We start from the raw sequence: 22,337 nt of genomic DNA, 5'->3' as shown, positions 1-22,337 counted from the left end.
GCCCGGGGACTCGAAGAGAGGGGTGGGATCCCTCCCGGTCCAACCACACAATGGGGGCAGCTTCACCGTAGCTCACGCCCCACCCCGCAGGCCCCACTCGGCTGGGGGTTCGACTGCTCCGGGCCCTGTCGCTCCTCCCCCTGCAGCCCTCGGGGGCGCAGCCACAGTCCGGCGCCTCGCTGGTTGGCGCTTTCCCTCCTCGGCGCTTTCCCTCCTCCTTCGCTGGGGAGCCGGAAAACCCGGAGCGAACCGGCCCTGCCCGGTGGCGCATGCTCAGTAGCGAGCAGGTTCAGTTCGCTAGTAGGAAGCTCGAGCGCTACACCGGCGTCGGCGGCGGCCGCGGCGGCATCTCAGGGCAGCCAGATTCCCCAACGACGACCTCGGGCCTTTCCCCTCCCCCGCTAGACCCCGCGCCCAGCTCCGCCCCGCCCCGAGTCGCCAGCGTTTCGGGGTCCCCGCCGCGGGGAGCGGGCGCCGCGGTCGGAGCGTCCCTCCACAGCCCTCCCCCAGCCGCCGGCTCCGCCGCGGGGCCAGGCCGGGCTCGGGAGCACAGTCCCGGCGGGCGGGCGGCGACCGCGGCGGAGGGCAACCCGGGGCGGCGCCGGCGGGCCGGGGAGGGGTAGGGGGCCCGGCCCCGGGGCGGTGGTGCGGGATGCCGCCGCCGCCGCCTCCGGGCTGCGTTCGCTTTCCGCGGCTGGTGCCTGTGTCGGGTGGGTGGCCGGGCGCGGGCCTCGCCCCCCAGCCCCCTCTCCGGGGCTAGCCCGGCCGCTCGGCGCCCCAAGGGGGCCGGGCCGTCCGGTGGGACCGCGGCCCTGTTCCGCGCTGCGAGCTCACCCTCTCGCGGCTCCCCGGCCCGGCCGTCGCCGCCGCCCCTCTCCCCGCCCGGAGGCGCCCCGGGGGCACCATGCAGGCGCAGCAGCTGCCGTACGAGTTTTTCAGCGAGGAGAACGCGCCCAAGTGGCGGGGGCTGCTGGTGCCTGCGCTGAAAAAGGTGAGCGCACGAGACCCGGCTCCCCGGCTGCACCCTGGGCGAGAGCACCGGGCCCGGGTCGGGGAAGGGCTGGGGAGGCGGGGCGCGCGGGGCCGTCTTTCTTCCCGGTCTCACCGCCTCCCAGAAGGGACGGCACACCCGGAGAGGTTCCCCCGCACTCGTTGGCTCTCGGTGTTGACAGTCACCCCATGTGGCGTGTGGGAAGGCCGCAGGGAGCCAGGGAGAGTTTGTCCGAAGAATCCAACCGCTGAGAGCTTGCCCTGCCCCTGATTCAGAGACGAGAGTTGGAGGAGCCTCAGTTTTCACTGGAGGTCAAAGCAGGCCGCTTCTCTGCCTTCTCTGTGCTCTCTCGGAGCTGCTGTCAGCCTCCGGTTTTAGGTGTCCTGTATGCTCGTCCTAGTGGGTTCAAGAATGCTCTGGCCGTAACGCTTGCCCTAAGTAATTGCGGAGCTCGCCTGCCAGCAGGAACATGGATGGCCTGCTTTGCTCGCCCTTCGTAATCACTCTTCATTCCCCTGGATTCCCCCATTCCTCCGATTTACAGGGGCGGGTGCACATGCCACTGTTTTCTTTCCTTCTTTCTTTTTTGCTTCCTCCCTCCCTCCCTTTCTTTCCCCCTCCCCACCTCCCCCCACCCCCACTCCCACGTCTCTCTCTCTCTCAAAACCTTGGTCCTGTCATTCGGTTTGTTGATTAGAAATTTTAGCAGTTCTTTTTCTTCGAGCTTGCCACATTGTTATCTAAAGTTATATACCCCGTGACCTGTACTTTTACACGTTTTAGTGTAATTACGAAATGTTACATTTTCAAAGCTTCTAAAGCAATGTTGTGACTTAATAAATACATTAAAACATCAGCAACCGATGTCTGAATGAATATATTAATAAAGGCTGTCAGAGTATTTTTGTTTTCTTTTAACCTTATAAATACAGGGGTAGCTTTACTGTTTTAATAGGTATCTAAATCGTCATTTCTCAAAAATGTTTCATGGTATCTGGTTAAAAATTAATTTTGCTCTTCACTCAGATTTGAGATTATAGGGTACCCTTTCTCCTAAACATTTATGCTTTTAAAAAGGTGTTTGATATTTCTCAGAGGCCAGCAACTTTTACTTTCCCTTTTGTCCCGTTCTCCCTCTCTTGGTATCTTTTAGAGTGGAAGCTATTTGGTTTGTTAGCAGAATTTGCTGGTATATTTCACATGTAACTTACTGACTTTTTTGTTCAGATGTCTGATTAGTCACAGACATCTCTGATACTGTTCTCTAAGAAAAATAAAGGTGTGCCATATGCCTTACGTACTTTATTCTTTAGAAATCCTGTCAGGCTCTCACCCTGTTTACTTTCGCTTTACCTGCAAGCTTGCCATCTTAGCTTGTAGTAGATGGGGAATGGGAAGTCTCAGTGATTCCAGAAGCAGGTACCCTGACCAAGGTGGGTGTGGGGTGGGGAGGAGACAGAAAAATTATTGAAAATATATAAAAGAACTCATAAAACATTGTCAGTTTGGGCTGTTTTGCTTGGAAGCAAGCAACTCCTATCCCAGGGGAATCACCATGAAACCCTATCAGTTGAGGGTCCTATGAAGCAGTGAGATGAACATCATAGGAGTTAGCAGACTAGGCCTACCTCTGCCACACTGGTGGCCCTTGCTGAAATCTGTGCACAGAAACATTTTGTTTGGCTGGCATAGTGTTTTTTTGTTTCTAATGTAATTGTCACTATTTTTAAATGGGTGTTACTACATAAAAATCTGAATCTTGAACTTTTCTTGGAGAATGGGAAGATCACTCCACAGTGGGCCAGCCTTCAAGCAGGGCAGTAAGCTGCTGGAGCTGAGTAAATGGCTGCCCATCTGTCTCTGATTGACCACAGCCCCCACCAGCCCTCTTTGCTTATTTACATAACCCTGCTTTGACTTTAAGCAGAGATACCCTTGCATGGCAGTAGAAGTGATGGGAGGGGGGTGAAAATGTACTCAGTCTAGTTGATGTGTGAGATTTCTTCCAATTCCCACTTAAGATAGCCACTAAAGATGATTTTAAGCCACCAAAGACAAGTTAGATATTTCATGTGGATACTTCCGTATCTTCCTTTAGGCTTGTTGTAGTTTGCAGATGCGTCAACTTGTGTTACCTAGCCTGGGGCTCTTTGTGAAGTCACTCAGTCTTGTCCGACTCTGCGACCCCATGGACTGCAGCCTACCAGGCTCCTCTGTCCATGGGATTTTCCAGGCAATAGTCCTGGAGTGGATTGCCATTTCCTTCTCCAGGGGATCTTCCCAACCCAGGGATCAAACCCGGGTCTCCTGCATTGTAGACAGACGCTTTACCATCTGAGCCACCAGGGAAGTCACCAGGGGCTTTTTGGATATGCTCTTTTCTTCACCTGGACTGCATTTGGCCTGGCCTAACACTATTCATCCTCTGGGCTCACTGGACCTCAGATCTTTTCTCAGATCCTCAGGCCTGAATTGGATAGTCTTTTAGTCTGCCTGTTCTTTTAGCACCCTAACCAGGCACTTAACAATTCCTATTTTTTTTCTATTTAAGTTCACCACCCCAGTTAGATTGTATGGTCCTTGGGAATGGGGATGGTATTTTACCCTCATTTCATCCTCCATGTATACAGTGTCTGACACCTAGTTGGCACTTAAATTTGAATGAATGGGTAGGGAATAGCCAAGGAAAACCCATCAGCTCCCTCCCTTCCACTTACTATTTTAAAAGTTTTTTTCTCTTCATAGCTGTATTATTTCATTTGACTGGCTCAAGACTTTGATGTTATTTCTTACTGTCCACACCCAGGAAGAGCCTGTAGGTTCATTTTCCTTGACATGTTCATTTAATCAATTCCCTCCTACTCCAACTACACTTGGGTCCCCTTTCCCAGGCTACTGCTATAGCCTTTTAACTGAGTTCACTGCCTCCACCTCTCCTTTACTATTTTTCAGATTTCAGAAGTTATAGGACACTTTTGAATATGTCACACATTTGTTCAGAACCATCGATGTCTTTTGAGGGCGTAGAATGAAGCGTGTATTCTTTGAAATAGACTTGATGTTGATCAGTGATCTGGCTTCATCCTGCTTTTCTGAATGGATTGCCTATCCTAGTCTTTCATATACTTTATGCTTCAGCCAGACAGGACTACCTCTTTTCTTGAAAATTCCCAGAAGGTCTCAATGGATCCCACCTGTTAAAGTCTGATCTTATCTATTGCATAAGTCTGTGGTGCCTACTGCAGACCAAGTATTGCCCTCAGCAGTAATAATTAAAAGGGAATTGACATTATCCAGAAATGACTAAGTTCTAACATGATGAGAAGTGACAGAGGATGAGTTTGGAGGGAAAAGTAGTTTATAGAGAATTTTTTAATGTTAAACTAAGAAAAATGATTTTTATTTTGAGGGGATAGATGTCATTGAGGAACCTTAAATGGAATAACATCAGATTTCGATTTTAAAAAATCCACTTTGGCCATAGAATAGAAAATGGATTGTAGAAGAATGAGACTGAAGGTAAGGAGAAAAGTTAGAAAGCCAGTTTAATAGTCCAGCCAGGAGATGATATATATTTGAATTGGGAGCATTTGAATTAGGATGAAAGTGTAGAGATGGATTTTATACAGTTGAGAGATGTTTAAAAGGCAGAATTGACAGGATCTAGTAACTCATAGTGATTGGGGTAAGTGGTAAGCGTAGGAGGACTCTTAAGTTTCTGGTTTGAGTGCCTTTAGTCAGGATAGAGAATGTAGGAGGAGTACCTGTTGGGGTGGAAGGAGTAGCATTATAAGATGAGTTTTGAACTTGTTAAAGTCCCTTCGGGTTATCCAGGTGGACTTGTAGGACTGGCAATTTGTTGTTGGTATCTGGTGAACAGATTTGGGACTTCTAGGTGTGTGGCGGGTGGGGCCATGAGACAGACGAAGCTATCCATTCAGGAGTTATACATGAATGCTCATGGCAGTTCTGTTCAGCAAAAAATTGAAAATAATCCAGATGTCCATCAGCAGGTGAATGTATAAACAAATGGTGATATAGCCATACACTGGAATACTTCTCAGCAGTAAAAAGGAATGAACTATTGATACATGAGACAACGCTGCTCAAAATAATTAAGCTGGTAACACCCCCTACTGCCCAAAACACCATAGTATATACTGTAAAATTATAGAAAGATGCATCTACAGTGACGGAAAACAAGTCAGGAGTTGTTTTGGGGAGAGGCATTTATGTTCATTTGTTTTTTTGATTTTACTAATAGTTTCAGGAGCATATGCATGCATTCTTGTGTGTGCTCAGTCGTCTTAACTCTTTTTGACCCGGTGGACTGTAGCCTGCCAGGCTTCTCTGTCCATGAACTTTTCCAAGCAAAGACCACTGAAGTGGGTTGCTATTTCTTCCTTCAGCAGATTTCCCGACCCAGGGGTCAAACCTGTGTCTCCTGCGACTTGTGCATTGGAAGGCAGATTCTTTACCAGTGAGCCACCTCAGGAGCGTATTAAAATTTAACGCGTTATACAGCTCAGATATTTGCAATTTATTGTGTGTTAATTGTACCTCAAAGAAGGTGTTTTTAAAAAAGTGAATGAGGCCACCCACTGAAAATGATGAGAAGTAAGAATGCAATTAGGCTGGCATCAGAAGTGGAGGAATAAAATAAATGATAGAGTGTAGGGAAGAGCAAAGGGAAAGGAGTGAGTGAAGGAGATTAAGAAGGCAAGAGTCAGGTAGAAAGAATAAGACCCTAGTGTCCGAGAAGCTGAGAATGGATGAGTTTCAAGGAAAGTGTCATTAACTGTGTCAGGCTATAGAAAAGTCAAATAAAGTACCTGAAAAATAGTAGTTAGATTTAAGCTGTTAAATGTCTGGCAGTTTATTTGTGAGAATAGAAAACAGAAAAAAAAAAAAAAAGATAAAAAAAAAAACCATGAAAAACGGGTAGCAAGAATATATATATATATATATATATTTTTTTTTTTTTTCAGATTTTTTTTTCCCCCTTCAGGCTTGTGAATAAAGGGAAAAGATTCTTCTGTGACAAGAAGGGGGTTCAGTTTTGTGGAAAACACTTGTTTTTTATTTGAAGGTGATGGAAACTTGTTTATGTTAGGATGCTTTGGGGAAGTAACTGATGGAGAATGATAGTGAAGGTACTAGCATTTGCCTCAAATTATTTGCCAAGCACTGTTTTAAGTGCCTCATGTGTTCCCTAATTCTCACAGGATACTATTATTGTGTCTGTTTTATAAGAGAGAAAACTGAGGTTTGGAAAAGATAACTTGGTTACAGAGTCTGCATTTTAAAACAGTATTAATTAAATAAATTTTAAAAATAAATAAATAAAACAGTATTAATGATGATATGCTACCTCTGGCAGGAGTGATAGCCTTTCTTCTGAGGTGGGAGGGGGTGAGATAAAATGGGTTTGTAGGTTGAGGAGCAGGGAGTTCATGCTAGCTAGCCTCAATTTTCATAATGAAAGACAAGATCCTTTACATAGAGCGAGGAAAGAGAAATGAGTAAGAAGCTTAAGTTTTGGAATTGCTGCTGTGGAGTTGGGAGAAGGAGCCAACTAGTGAATTAGAAAGGATTGCTGAGCAGTGCGGAGTGTGGAGAGCATTGTAGGCCTGAAGAGCATTCATTGGCCTGCTGGTTGTGAGAGCTTCTTCCTGCAGCACCCATCAGTTCAGGTAAAGGGGTAGAGAAGGATTGTTGGTTGCTTGTGGCTGCAGTAGAGATGAAGAGAATAGGGATATTTCAGAAGATTGAAAGTTAAGCTATAAGAGAGATAATGGAGGTGTAAATGAGAGTTCCATGGATGAGAAATCTCAATGAGTTGTAAGAGGAGGGTAAGGGGAGCAGATAGGGAATTATGATTAGAGATATTGATAATTACATTTTGGAGTTTTAAGATTCTAGAAATGAGGAAGATGAGACAGGGGCTCTGGACTGGTGTGTTGAATGGTGGATTGCATGCATGGATGAGGATGGATTCCACAAGGATTATGATGTGTGTTGTAGTAGAGAGGAAGAAGGCAGTGGCAGAGAGGTCCAGACATCACAGCAGTGACAATGCTCCAACCAAATAATAAGTGGCAGCTACTCCCTATAATACATTTTTTTAATACAGCTATGGATATAATAGAAAAAAACTTTGCCCTTCATTTTAGAATATATTTATTTGTCTTGTAATCAAGTTTTGTATCCAACACTTTATTATGAAAAATTTCAGATATACAAAAAAGTTCAGAGTTGCATAGTAAATACTCATATACCCACCTGGATTCTGTAATTTACAAGTATTTTACTGTTTGCTTTATCGCGTGCCTATCCATCCACCAATCCATCTTAACATTTTGAAGGATTTCAAAGTAAGTTGTGGACATCAGTACACTTGGCCCTTAAATACTTCAGCTTGCATATCATTAACTTGGAGTTCACTCTTTGTTTACAGTTCTTTTTATTTTTCAGGTAAAATTTATGTACAGAGAAATACACAAATGTTAATTGTACGGTTTAATGAGTTTTGGCAAATGAATACAACCCAAGCCTCTACCAGGATATGGAACATTACCGGCACTCCTGAAATTTTCCTCATGTGCCTTCTCAGTCAGTTCCTGCCCCCAGCCTCCAGAAGCAGCTGCTCTTCAGATCTTTTATCACAATAGATGAATCTTATCTGTTGTAGATAGCATATAAATAGAATTGTACAATATATATTTTTGGTGAGGCTTTTGAGGTTGTGTTTAATGAAGAATTCAGTCTTTTTTTTTTTCTGTCATATGAATATGTTTATTAAATGGATGGATATCTGGGAGGTTTCCAGTTTGGGGCTGTTGAGAATAAAGCTGCCATGAATGTTCTTACTTATAGCTCGTGTTATAGAAATGTTTTCATTTCTCTTGGGTAAATACCAGGAGAAATGGCTCATAGAGTAAATGTCTGTTAGGTTTATAAGAAACTTCCAGACCTTTTCTCAAAATGGTTGTACCATTTCATGTTCCCACCAACAGTGTATGAGAGTTGCAGTTGCTCTACATTCTCGCCAATATTTGATGTCATTAGTCTTTAATTTTAGTAATTTCGATGGGTGTGTAGTGGTATCTCATCGTGGCTTTAGTTTGCATTATCCTGGTGACTAATGATATTGAGCACTCATGTTCTTATAGGTTATTCGTGTGTCTTCTGTGTAGTATCTGTGTGCATCTTAGGCCCATTTTAAAAATTGGGTTGTTTTTCTTTATAGTATTGAGTTGTAAGAGTTCTTTGTATATCGTGGTTAACTGTCCTTTATCAGATATATGTTTCATGAATATTTTCTTCTGGTCTGTGGCTTGTATATCCATTTTCCTAATGGTGTTTTTTGATAAACAGAAGTTTTTAATATTGATGGAGTCAAATTTATCGGTTTTTTTTCTTTTAAGGTTGCTGTGCTTTGTCACAGAACCCCTTACCTGCCACCAAGTCATGAACACATGGTCCCAAGGCTATTTTCTAAAAGCTTTATGGTTTTAGCTTTTACATGACCTGTGATCCATTTCAAATTAATTGTATATGATATAAGGTAGGAATTGAGAGGTTTTTTTTATGCTCATATCTAGTTATTTCAGAACTATTTGTTGAAGAGATTTTCCCTGTTGGATTGTGTTGTTTCTGTGAAAATTGAATGAATACATATTAGATATTTATTTAAATATGTAATATATAAAGTAAATATGTATATATTTTAGACTCTTCTAGTCCATTGATGACTTTGTTTATCTTTCCCCCAACCCCACACTATTGATTATTAGATTTATAGTAAGTCTTAGAGTTAGGTGGTACAAGTCCTCCTTATTTTAAAATAATTATTTTAATTGTTTCTAGATTTTGTATTTCAGTATAAATTTTGAACCGTCCTGTCAATTTCTACTAAAAGATCTTGGTGAGATTTTAATTGTAATTTCATTTAATCTGTAGATAACAGGATAGAATTGGCATCTTAACTATAGCAAGTCTTTGGATTCATGAATGTAGTATATGTCTCCATTTATTTAGATTTAAATTTCTCTCAAGCACTTTGAGTGTAGAAGTCTTACATGTCTTCGGTTAAGTTTAATCTAAAATATTTTGTTTTTTGATATTATTGTAAATTGTTTAAAAATTTTTTATTTTCCAGTTATTTGCTAATGGGTATATAAATAGGTGAAAATTTGGAGAGCAGTAAAGAGGAATTGCAGGCTGACAGATGTGCTCAGGCCTAGAGAGTTTAGTCCAAATGGGAGATGAAAGGGAGAGACTTCTAAGGGAAAAGAGAGAGGGAATTTCAGAAATTTTATATTGTTATCAATTGGAAGTCCTTAAATAAGCATCAGTGAGTCCTTTGGAATGCTAAAAATGCATGAAAAAGAAAGGCATTATGCAACTCAAAAAGTTGTTTAATAAAGATCATATATCTGAATTAAACAGAAACATGTAGCTGATTTTTGTATATTGATCCTGTAACCTTTGACCTTGCTCGTAGTTGTTTTGCAGATTTCATAGAATTTTGATTTTTTTGGCCACTCCCTGGAGCATGTGGGATCTTAGTTCCCTGACCAGGGATCCAAGACATCACTACATTGGAAACACAGAGTCTTAACCCTGAACCGCCAGGAAAGCCCCTCCATAGAATTTTCTACATAATTATGTCATCTGCAAATAGAGACAGTCTGATATTTTATTTCTTTTTCTTATTTTATTGACTAGGACTTCCATTACAGTGTTGAATCAAAGTAGTGAAAGTGGACATCCTTGCCATCTTAAGGGAAAAGTATGTCTTATTTCACCATTAAGGGTGATGTTAGCTGTTAGTTTCCATTGATGCTCTTTATCAGATTGAGGTTCTCCCCTTCCACTTTCAGTTTTCTGAGAGTTTGGGGATTTTCTGAAGTTATAAGTGGATATTGAATTTTGTCAAATTGTTTTTCTATGTCTTTTAAAATAATCATAAGCTTTTCCTCCTTTATTCTGTAAATATTATGGTAAATCACATTGATTGACTGAATGTTAACCTGCATTCCTGGATAAGCCGTAGCAGATGTGTGGGGTTTTTTTTTTTTTTTTTTAGTTTCTGCTTTGTTCTAGTGTTCTAGGCACTATGCTTGGTACTTTACATATTTATCTCTGTTCCACCCATTGACTTTTCAAGGTAGTAATTTTTACAGCTGAGTTTTATAGCTGAGGAAATGGATCCTCAGAGAGGCAAATTGCTCAAAAATCTTGTAATAGAACCAAGATTTGAACTTAAGTCTGTTTAGCTTCAAACATAACTCTTTCCACTGTACTGTGTTGCTTCCTTTGAGTAGGCAGTGGGATACAGAACAATGGTGTTCTGATTGTCCTGCACCTTAGATTTTAGGGAATAACTGTCTTAGGGGAGGAGGCGAAATGAAGGCGGCTTTGAAACCCTTTGTGTTAGACTGAGAAACTTAGCTGTTTTACATATTGGGGTTCTGCATACACTTGCATTTGACAAAACTATACTGCTGCATAAAACAGTAATGATTTTAAAGGTGATGGTGGTGGTGGTTTAATCGCTCAGTTGTCTCCGACTCTTGCGACCCCATGGACTGTAGCCCACCAGGCTCTTCTGTCCATGGGATTCTCCAGGCAAGAATACTGGAGTGGGTTGCCATTTCCTTCTCCATCTTAAAGGTAATAGTTAATGGAAAGATGGCATAGATCATAAAGGAAAAGGCTGAGAAGAAATGATCTTGGGATGGCCATAGGAAGCTAGGAGACTATTCTAGTATCCTTACGTTTGGGAGTGAAGGAAGTAACATTTTAGTGGAAGTGAGAGTTGACCAGGTGAGGATGAGGAGGATGTGTCTTCCAAGGGTTGGTGTTGCAAAGAGTCACTGGAATCCTAGAGCAGCTCAGCATCTTAGGAATTCTGAGTAGCTGGAGTTTATTCAGTCTGAAGTGTGGGGTCAGCTCTTGTGAATGAAATTATTGCATTTTATCTTGTGAGCAGTGAGGAACTATTGAAGAGTTTTAAACCAGGTATTAATAATTAGATATGAATTTTAAAGGATCTCTGCTCTGGAGCATGGATTAAATGACTGTAGAACTGTAGGCAAGAAGGCAGGTTAGGGGGCTTTTGCCACAATTCATGGAAGGGATAGTGGTGTTCTTGACTAGAGCAGTAGCTGTGGGGTAAAGAAGAGTGGACAGATTTTAGCTTTAGAAGTAGATTGGTGGTTGAACGATAGGGTAGCGAGAGAGGATTCAAAGTTGATTCCCAGGATTCTGGCTTAGGAGTCTTAGTGGGAATAGTGATGAAAGGGGGAATACTGGGAGGAGGAGCACCTTTGGAGGGGAACTAAGAAACCATCGGTATTCTGGGAGTAACGCGGTGTGAGAGAATTGTGATGGGAGGAGTTTAAACGTTGAGGGTGGCCAAATATGTAAGCATGGAAGGCATCTTTATTGGACTGTCCTTATTAATTATAGGCAGGTACAACCTGAAGATTCTTTCAGTGTATGTTTCAAATGCTGTCTCCTCTACAAAGGCTTTCTACTACAATTCCATCCCCTAAGTAGAATGAATCTATTAATTTCTTTAGTAGATTGGAGAAGGAAATGGCAACCCACTCCAGTGTTCTTGCCTGGAGAATCCCATGGACAGAGGAACCTGGAAGGCTATAGTCCATGGGGTCACAAGAGTCGGACACGACTTAGCGACTAAACCGCCACCATTAATTTCTTTAGTACTTTATGTGTCAATTTTGGTACTTAATGAAAATGTGCCCTTTAAAGTTTGTATATGTGGCCTCTCTCCTCTATATCGGGAGCTATGTGAGAGCAAGATAGGAGCCAAGGCACCTTTGTATTCCCTCCAGTGCATGCTTCTCATGTGTAGCAGGTGCTCAGCACGCATGTTGAATTGTATGCAGCTCTGATCTTGTCCCTTTAAGAATGTACTTACTAATGAGCTGGGTATGTCTTAGTTGAGATTTTTAGCAGACAAAGGCATTGGAATTGTCATGTCTGGTGTGTCCTCTTTTAGCAAATAGGGAAGCAAACATGACGCTTTAGAAATAATTTTTTAAATGGCTAAATTAAAAAATATATATAATGCTTCAAGGAAGAAACAGATGCCAGGATGGGGTTAAGCATGCAAGAAGTTTATTAGAAGTACTTGTGAGAGAAAATGAGGAAGGGGGCAAGGAGAGTCATTAGGCTGATACAAGTCTGACTCCAAGTGAAGGAGAAAGGTAAGGAAGGAAGGAACTTTGGGTGAAAGTCGTAGTTCTAAGAAAATTTAACCGAGACCTCAGAAGTTCTTGAGCAGAAGTTGCCTATCACAGAAATTCCTCACCTTCCAAGATCAGGGCCATCTTAGTGTATGCCTGTGGTGCTCTTTACTGGGAGCAGCCAGTGAGAAGCACGGCGTCCGTGCAAAGTGATGGATTTCAGAGTGCAGCAGCTGGGGCCCAGAGTCAGTTATTTTTCCCTAGAGTCAGAGATCTGAGAGGCTGATTCTCATAGCCAGCCATGGTCATCTCTGTGGCTATAAATTGCCTGATTCAGGACAGGTGAATCACAGTATTCCCCCCACTTAAAGTGGTAATTTGTCCCCCCTAAGCTCCTTATGCTTTTTCTTTTTTTTAAAGATACCTTAGGCTGAGTTCCAAAAGTCGTAACTTAATTGTCATTAATAGTACACAGTTTGCTTTGTTGTTGTTGTTAGGTTGCTAAGTTGTGTCTGATTCTTTTGCGACTCTGTGGACAGTAGCCCGCCATGCTTCTCTATCCATGGGATTTCCCAGGTGAGAATACTGGTCTGTGTTGCCATTTCCTCCTCCAAGGGATCTTCCTGACCCAGGGATCAAACCCACATATTCTGCATTGACAGGCGAATTCTTACCTCTGAGCCACTGGGGAAACCCATGGTTTGCTTTAGTAGTTATCAAATAAAGTTTGCATTTCCTATTCAAGTTGATTTCATATTCAGCCTTAATGTACCAAATGACAAACAAAGCAATAAAGATGAAAGAAAACATGCAAATGATATCTACAATATGAACTAGTGAATCAGGAGTACTTCAAGCACTTCAGGAGTACCTTGAATAGGCCAACCATCCAGTTATGAAGATGAGTGCTTGTGGACTTTCCTTTCTAGGCTGGGCTACTTCAGGTAGACAAGCACAAATCAGTAAAAGAAGTTACACATAAAGTCAGATTCTGGAAATCACCTGTTGGAGTTGGGGATGGAAGCATGTACCAGAGAAAAGAAGTAATTTAAAGTTTTAGTTTTATGGACCCTGAATTACTCAGATGTTATTTTTAAGATAGATATTTTAAATTTATAATGGGAAGATGATTTTGAAAAGAGTTTCCTTAATGCTGCTTTCCTACTGATTTTGACTGGTGGTGGTGGTTTAGACACTAAGTCATATCCGACTCTTGCCACCCCATGGACTGTAGCCCGCCAGGCTCCTCTGTCCATGGGATTTTCCAGGCAAGAATACTGGAATGGATTGCCATTTCCTTCTCCAGGGGATTTTCCCAACCCAGGAATCTAACCCGGGTCTCCTGCATTACAGGCAGATTCTTTACTGACTGAGCTACGAGGGAAGCTGATTTTGACTGTTTGGTTTTATTCACCAGATTTGTTGAATATTATATGACAGACATTCTGGACAATTGAAAACTAAAACTTCAATTGTTGCTTTTATGAAACTTGTATCTGGTGAAAAAAAAAATCTGTTATCTTCCCATATGTGTTAAAACACTCCAATTCTACTTTATAGAAAGTTTGATTCAGGGTTAAAAATAAAAATATAAATTTAAAAAATTTAAATTTTGTAAATAAAACAAGTCTTGGAATTAAAAAAAAAGTTTTAAATTAACAGAGACTTTTTGTAATAAGCTGACTTAAATTCTAGTTATTCTTTTATAATTCCTGAAACAAAATTTTTCCTTTTTATATAGACAAATCCCATCTTCTATTTTATTACAATCTAAACCATTTGCAAGTGAATTGATTTCTGTCTATGGCTCAGTAGTTTGTAATGGAATGCACTTACTGCTAATTGCATTCACAGCTGTTTTAAGGACTGATAGGATTCTGATTTCTTTACATATAATTAATAACTTTTTTCTTATTGTGGTAGAATATATTTTACATATATCCATATATAATACAAAATTATCCATTTTAACCATTTCTAAGTAGTCTAGACTGCAAGGAGATCCAACCAGTCCATTTTAGAGGAGATCAGTCCTGGGTGTTCTTTGGAAGGAATGATGCTGAAGCTGAAACTCCAGTACTTTGGCCTCCTCATGCGAAGAGCTGACTCATTGGAAAAGACTCTGATGCTGGGAGGGATTGGGGGCAGGAGGAAAAGGGGACGACAGAGGATGAGATGGCTGGATGGCATCACTGTCTCGATGGATGTGAGTTTGAGTGAACTCCGGGAGATGGTGATGGACAGGGAGGCCTGGCGTGCTGCGATTCATGGGGTCGCAAAGAGTCGGACACGACTGAGCGACTGAACTGAACTGAAGTGTATAATTCAGCGCCAGCAACTACATTCACAAGATTGTGCAACTGTCACCACTGTCTATTTCCAAAACTTCATCACCTCAAACAGAAACTCTGTACGTATTAAGCAATAACTCCTAACTTCCTCCTCCCTCAGCCCCCATAACCTCTAATCTACTTTCTGTCTTTATGAATTTGGCTATTTGAGGTATTTAATGTAAGTTGAATCATATAATATTTGTCCTTTTGTGTCTGATTTATTTTAGTTAACACAATGTCTTTAAGATGCATCCATGGTGTAGCATGTATCAGAATTTAATTCCTTTTTAAGGCTGAATAATACTCCGTTTTGTATATATACCACATTTAGTTTACTCATTCATCTGTTGATGGACACTTGAGTTGTTTCTGTCTTTTGGCTACTGTAAGGAATGCTGCAGGGAGCGTTGGTATACAAGTATTTGTTTGAGTTCCTGTTTTCAATTCTTTTGGGTGTACACCTAGAAGGGGAATCGCTGGGTCATTTGGTTTATATATTTAACTTATTTAACATTTATATGTTAAACAGTTGGTTTATATGTTTAACTGTGTTTAACTTTTTGAGGAATTATCATACTGCTTTCCACAGCAGTCACACCATTTTTACATTCCTACTAGCAGTGCACAAAGGTTCCAATTTTCCCATATACTCTTGCATTTGTTATTTTCTGTGTTTTTTTTTTTTAATTACTATCCTAGTTTATGTGAAATAATACCTCTTTGTATTATGTCTTGTATTTCCCTAATGATTAATAATATTGGCCATCTTTTCATGTGCTTGTTGGCCACTTGTATATTTTCTTTGGTGGCAAATGTCTGTTCAAATCCATTGCCATTTTTAAAACCTATATGGTTTGAGTTTTTGTTGTTAAATTTTAGGGCATCATTGTAATATTCTTGATGTTCTTTATTTGCTATATGACTTGTAAATATCTTCTTTCATTCAAATACAACCATAAATCTACTTTTCAGTTTCTTGATGATGTCCTTTGCACAAAAACTTTAAACTTTAATGAAGTTCAGTTTATCTTGAAACCCCACTGCTTTTTGTGTGTTGGTTTTCTTCTGCAACTTTGCTGAATTAATTTACTAGCTCTGGTATCTTTCTTGTGGATTCTTTGGAATTTTTCTATATATAGGATTGTCATCTGCAAATAAAAATAGTTTTACTGTGTGTGTGTGTGTGTGTGTGTGTACATGTGTGTACATATGGCTTCCCTGGTGGCTCAGACAGTAAAGAATCGGCCTACAGTGCAGGAGACCCAGGTTCCATCCCTGGGTCAGGAAGATCCTATGGAGAGGGGGATAGCAACCCACTCCAGTATTCTTGCCTGGACAATTCCATGGACAGAGGAGCCTGGCAGACTACAGGCCATGGGATCAGTTTTCATTCCAATCCCAAAGAAGGGCAATGCCAAAGAATGTTCAAACTACTGTATAGTTGCACTCATTTCACATGCTAGCAAGAGTATGCTCAAAATCCTTAAAGCTAGGCTTCAGCAGTACATTAACTGAGAGCTTCCAGATGTCCAAGCTGGGTTTAGAAAAGGCAGAGGAACCAGAGTTCAAATTGCCAACATTCATTGGCTCATAGAGAAAGCTAAAGATTTCCAGAGAAACATCTGCTTTGTTGACTGTGCTAAAGCCTTTGACTATATGGACAAACAACAAACTGGGGAAGATTCTTAAAGAGAGAGTAATACCTGACCACCTTGCCTGTCTCCTGAGAAACCTGTATGCTGATCAAGAAGCAACACTTATAACCTTACATGGAACTGACTGGTTGAAAATTGGGAAAGGAATATGACATGCCTGTGTATTGTCACCCTGTTTGTTTAACTTCTATGCAGAATACATCATGGGAAATGATGGACTGGATGAATCACAAGCTGGAATCAAGATTGCCAGGAGAAATATCAGCAACCTCAGATATGCTGATGATACCACTCTAATGGCAGAAAATGAAGTAGAGTTAAGAGCCTCTTCATGAGAGTGAAAAAGCTCATACACATACACGTTCTTTTTCAGAGTCTTTTCCATTTAGGTTATTATGAGTTTTTGAGTATAGTTCTGAGTGCTATACAGTAGGTTCTCATTAGTTATCTATTTTATATAAAGTATGGCACCCCACTCCAGTACTCTTGCCTGGAAAATCCCATGGATGGAGGAGCCTGGTGGGCTGCAGCCCATGGGGTCGGTAAGAGTCGGACACGACTGAGCAACTTCACTTTGACTTTTCACTTTCATGCACTGGAGAAGGAAATGGCAACCCACTCCAGTATTCTTGCCTGGAGAATCCCAGGGACGGGGGAGCCTGGTGGGCTGCCGTCTATGGGGTTGCACAGAGTCGGACACGACTAAAGCAACTTAGAAGCAGCAGCAGCAGCAGCAGCAGTAGTGTGTATATGTTAACATATGCTTTGTAATTGTTTTATCTTCTTGATGAATTGACCCTTTTTTCAACATACAGTGTCCGTCTTTGTCTCTTGTTACAGTTTTTGACCTAATGCCTATTTTTTCTGATATTAGAATAGCCACACTAACACTCTGACTTTCTGTTTTCATGGAATATCTTTTTCTGTCTTTTCATTTTGAAACTATAGTTTTGTGTATAAGTTGAGTCACTGTAGTCAGCGTATACTTTAATCATGTTTTTAAATCAGTCCTGCCAATCTCTGGCTTTGATTGGAATGTTTAACCCAATTAAATTTAAAGTAGTGAGAAGAGCCCGGCAGGCTATAGTCCATGGGGTCTCTCTGAGTCAGACACGAATTAGCAATTGAACAACAGCAAAAGTGACTGATGAGGAAGGACCTCTGCCATCATTTTGCTTCTGTGTTGTTGTGAAATTTTATACCTTTTTTGTTGCTCATTTCCTCCATTACATACTGGTTTCTTCTTCTCCCCCACTCCCATTTTATTATAGTGAACCATTTTGATTTCCTTTTGTGTGTATTTTTTTAGAAATTTTCTTTGTGGTAAATCCTTGTGAATTACATTTAACTCCCTAAATTTATAGCAGTTTAGTTTGCACTGATATGAACTTAACTTCAATAGCATGTAAAAGCTCTGCTCCTATACAGCTCAGTCTTACCCCCCTTATATTGTTGTTGTCACAAATTATATCTTTATACATTGTATATGCAGTATCATGGGTTTATAATTATTTTTTATGCATTTGTCTTTGAAATTCCATAGGAAATACAAAATGGAGTTAGAAACCAAATATATATATAATAGCATATAGTAATACCCATTTTTATATTTGCTGGTGTATTTACCTATACTAGAGACCTTTATTTCATCATATGACTTTGAGTTGCTGTTTAGTGTCCTTTCATTTCAACTTGAAGGACTATCTTTAGCATTTCTTTTAGGGCAGGTCTTATGATATTGAACTCCCTCAACTTTTGTTTATCTGACAACATCTTAAATTATACCTAATTTTGAAGGACAGTTTTGTCAGATGCAAAATTCTTGGTTGATAATTTTTTTCTTTCAGCAGTTAAATGTGCATCCTACTGTATTTGGACATCCATGGTTTCTAGTAAGAAATAAGTTGCTGACCTTATTAAGGACTCCTTGTATAAGAGGGGAATTCCAGTTGAACTATTTCAAATCTTAAAAGATGATGCTGTGAAAGTCCTGCACTTAACATGCCAGCAAATTTGGAAAACTCAGCAGCGGCCACAGGACTGGAAAAGATCAGTTTTCATTCCAGTCCCAAAGAAAGGCAATGCCAAAGAATGCCCAAAAGTGAGTAAAGTCGCTCAGTTGTGTCCGACTCTTTGCAACTCCGTGGACTGTAGACCACCAGGCTTCTCTGTCCATGAGATTCTCCAAGCAAGAATACTGGAGTGGGTTGCCATTTCCTTCTCCAGGGGATCTTCCCAACCCAGGGATCGAACCCCAGTCTCCCACATTGCAGGCAGATGCTTTACCCTCTGAGCCACCGGGGAAGTCCTGGTGGGTTTCAAACTACTGCACAATTGCACTCATCTCACATGATAGCAAAGTAATGCTTAAAGTTCTCCAAGCCAGGCTTCCAACAGTACATGAACCATAAACTTCCAGATGTTCAAGCTGGATTTAGAAAAGGCAGAGGAACCAGAGATCAAATTGCCAACATCCGACAGATCATCGAAAAAGCAAGAGAGTTCCAGAAAAACATCTACTTTTGCTTTATTGATTACACCAAAGCCTTTGACTGTGTGCCTCACAACAAACTGTGGCGAATTCTGAAAGAGATCAGAATACCAGACCACCTGACCTGCCTCATGAGAAATCTGTATGCAGGTCAGGAAGCCACAGTTAGAACTGGACATGGAATAACAGACTGGTTCCATGGAGTACATCAAGGCTGCATATTCTCATCCTGCTTATTTAATTTCTATGCAGAGTACATCATGTGAAATGGTGGGCTGGAGGAGGCACAAGCTGGAATCAAGATTGCCGGGAGAAATATCAATAACCTCAGATATGCAGATGACACCACCCTTATGGCAGAAAGTGAAGAAGAACTAAAGAGTCTCTTGATGAAAGTGAAAGAGGAGAGTTTGAAAGCTGGCTTAAAACTCAACATTCAGAAAACTAAGATCATGGCATCCAGTCCTATCACTTCATGGCAAATAGATGGGGAAACAATGGAAACAGTGACAGACTTTATTTTTTTGGTCTCCAAAATCATTGCAGATGGTGACTGCAGCCATGAAATTAAAAGATGCTTACTCCTTGGAAGAAAAGCTGTGACCAATCTAGACAGCTTATTAAAAACCAGAGACTTGACTTTACCAACAAAGGTCCATCTAGTCAAAGCTATGGTTTTTCCAGTAGTCATGTATGGATGTGAGAGTTGGACTATAAAGAAAGCTGAGTGCTGAAGAATTGATGCTTTTGAACGGTGGTGTTGGAGAAGACTCTTGAGAGTCCCTTGGACTGCAAGGAGATCCAACCAGTCCATCCTGAAGGAAATCAGTCCTGGGTGTTCATTGGAAGGACTGATGCTAGAGCTGAAACTCCAATACTTTGGCCACCTGATGTGAAGAACTGACTCATTGGAAAAGAGCCTGTAGCTGGTAAAGGTTGAAGGCACGAGGAGCAGGGGATGATAGAGGATGAGATGGTTGGATGGCATCACAGACTTGATGGACATGAGTTTGAGTAGGCTCCAGGAGTTGGTGATGGACAAGGAAGCCTGCGTGCTGAAGTCAGGGGTCGCAAAGAGTGGACACGACTGAGTGACTGAACTGAACAGTTTGGGAAGAGTTGCTTCTCCTGCTGCTTTAATGGTTTTGTTTTTGTTTTTAGACAGTTGGTGTATAATGTGCCTTGGTGCAGGTATCCTGGAATTTATCCTATGTAGATTCGATTGAACTTTTTGAATTTGTAGATTAATGTCTTTCATTGATTTGGGGGTATTTTCAGCCATTATTTCTTTATGTATTTTTTCTGTCCCTTTCTCTCTCTTCCCCTTCTGAGATTCCCACAATGCATGTTTTGGTCTGCTTGTTATCCTGCTAGTCCCTTAGGCCCTGTTTACTTTAAAAAAAAAAAAAGGCATTTTGAGCATATTCAAGTCAGTTTTAAAGTTTTTATCTAGTTAGTCTGATGTCTGGGCTTCTTTAGCCAGTTTCTTTCAGTTAATTTTGTTCCTTTCAATGTGCCATTCTGTCTTGATTTGTTTTTGTTTTGTATGCTATGTGATTTTTTTTTTTCCTTAAACTGGGCATTTGAATAGTGTAATGTAACTGTTAAAAGTAGATTCTTCCCATTTCCCAGGGCTTGCTGTTTTGTTGTTTGTTATTTGGTTTTGTTTTCGATTGTTAAAGGCTATATTAGTATGTATGTTGAATGACTTTCCAAAGCTATTGTTTTTTTCAAATAAAGTATTCCTTGGTGTGTATAATCACTGAAATCTCTTTGACTTAACTTGTCTTTCCACAGTGTTTTGACAGAGATTTCCTTGAGCTTCAGGAGCTAAAAAACAACCAAACAAATAACAGCAAATCCTCTCTCAGTCTGTACAGCTTGGGTCTGTACTGGTGCACTCTTGTAGCAATTTGTGAAAATTACCAGTGTGACATAGCAGTAATAGAGTAAGATTCAGATTTATATCCTAGATTTGTCCATTGTGCTATGTAAAATCAAGTTTCTTCTTTCTATGAAAAATTAATTTGTTTTGTTGTTGTTCAGTTGCTAAAGTCATGTTTGATTCTTTGTGACCGCATGGACTGCAGCTTGCGAGGCTTCCCTATCCTTTACTATTATCTAACCATCTCATCCTCTGTTGCCCTCTTCTCCTTTGGCCTTCAGTCGTTCCCAGCATCAGCATCTTTTCCAATGAGTTGGCCCTCTTCATCAGGTGGCCAAAGTATTGGAGCTTCAACTTCAGCATCGGTCCTCCCAATGAATATTCAGGATTGATTTCCTTTAAGATTGACTGGTTTGATCTCCTTACAGTCCAGGGGACTCTCAAGAGTCTTCTCCAGCACCTTAGTTCAAAAGCATTAATTCTTTGCTGCTCAGCCTTCTTTATGGTCCAACTCTCATAAATGAATATGACTACTGGAAAAACCATAGCTTTGACTGTATGGACCTTTGTCGGCAAAGTGATGTCTTGGCTTTTTAATATGTTGCCTAGGTTTGTTATAGTTTCCTTCCAAGGAGCAAGCGTCCTTTAGTTTCATGACTGCAGTCACTGTCAGCAGTGATTTTAGAGCTCAAGAAAATAAAATCTGTCACTGTTTACACTTTTTCCTCTTCTAATTGCCAGGAAGTGATGGGACCAGTTGCCATGATCTTAGTTTTTTGAATGTTGAGTTTCAAGCCATCTTTTCACTGTCCTCTTTCACCGTCATCCTGAGGCTCTTTCGTTCCTCTTCACTTTCTGCCATTAGAGTGGTATTATCTGCATATCTGAGGTTGTTGATGTTTCTCCTGGCAGTCTTCATTCCAGCTTGTGATTCATCCAGCGCAGCATTTTGCGATACACGCTGCATATAAGTTAAATAAGCAGGGTGACAGTATACAGCCATGTCATACTTCTTTGCCAATTTTGAACCAGTCAGTTGTTCCATGTAAGGTTCCAAGTGTTGCTTCTTGACCAACATACAGGTTTCTCAGGAGATGGTTAAGATGGTCTGGTATTCCCATCTCTTTAAGAATTTTCCACAGTTTGTTGTAATCCACACAGTCAAAAGCTTTAGCATAGTCAATGAAGCAGATGTTTTTCTGGAATTCCCTTGCTTTCTTTATGATCCAACAATTGATCAATTATGATCAATTGTTGGCAATTTGATCTCTGGTGTGTCTGCCTTTTCTAAACCCAGTTTATATATCTGGAAGTTCTTGGTTCATATACTGTTGAAGCTTAGCTTGAAGGATTTTGAGCGTACCCTTGCTAGCATGTGAAGTAAGCAGTTGTACAGTAGTTTGAACATTCTTTGGTCTTGTCCCTTCTTTACAATTAGAATGAAAATGGACCTTTTCCAGTCCTGTGACACTGCTGAATTTTCCCAATTTGCTGACATACTAAGTGCAGCACATTAACAGCATCATTTTTTAGGATTTTAAATAGCTCAGCTGGAATTCCCTCACCTCCATTAGCTTTGTTTGTAGTAATGCTTCCTAAGGCCCACTTGACTTCATAATACAGATAATTTGTACTTGGTTTAAATTGTGTTCTAACATTTGGTTTTTAAAATTCTTAAATAAAAAGTAGCTGGTAAAGAATCTGCCTGCAATGCAGGAGACCTGGGTTTGATCTGTGTGTTGGGAAGATCCCCTGGAGAAGGG

The 22,337-nt window shown here is 40.9% G+C and overlaps 1 protein-coding gene across 2 annotated transcripts in view; it reads left to right on the top strand.

The window, feature by feature from the left end:
* The first annotated feature begins 649 nt into the window (after nucleotides 1-649).
* Nucleotides 650-22,337, top strand: part of SOS1 (SOS Ras/Rac guanine nucleotide exchange factor 1) — a 129,829-nt gene continuing 108,141 nt past the window's right edge. For both annotated transcript variants that reach the window (XM_040224681.1, XM_040224680.1), the window contains exon 1: nucleotides 650-991. In XM_040224681.1, coding sequence (XP_040080615.1) covers nucleotides 905-991 — 87 coding nt within the window. In that variant the 5' untranslated portion in view covers nucleotides 650-904. The remainder of the gene's footprint in view (nucleotides 992-22,337) is intronic.

The sequence above is a fragment of the Oryx dammah genome, unplaced genomic scaffold (assembly GCF_014754425.2).
Source record: "Oryx dammah isolate SB20612 unplaced genomic scaffold, SCBI_Odam_1.1 HiC_scaffold_25, whole genome shotgun sequence".
Classification (NCBI taxonomy): Eukaryota; Metazoa; Chordata; class Mammalia; order Artiodactyla; family Bovidae; genus Oryx; species Oryx dammah.
Note: the sequence above shows the minus strand (reverse complement) of the source record. Positions and strands in the feature narration are given on the sequence as shown.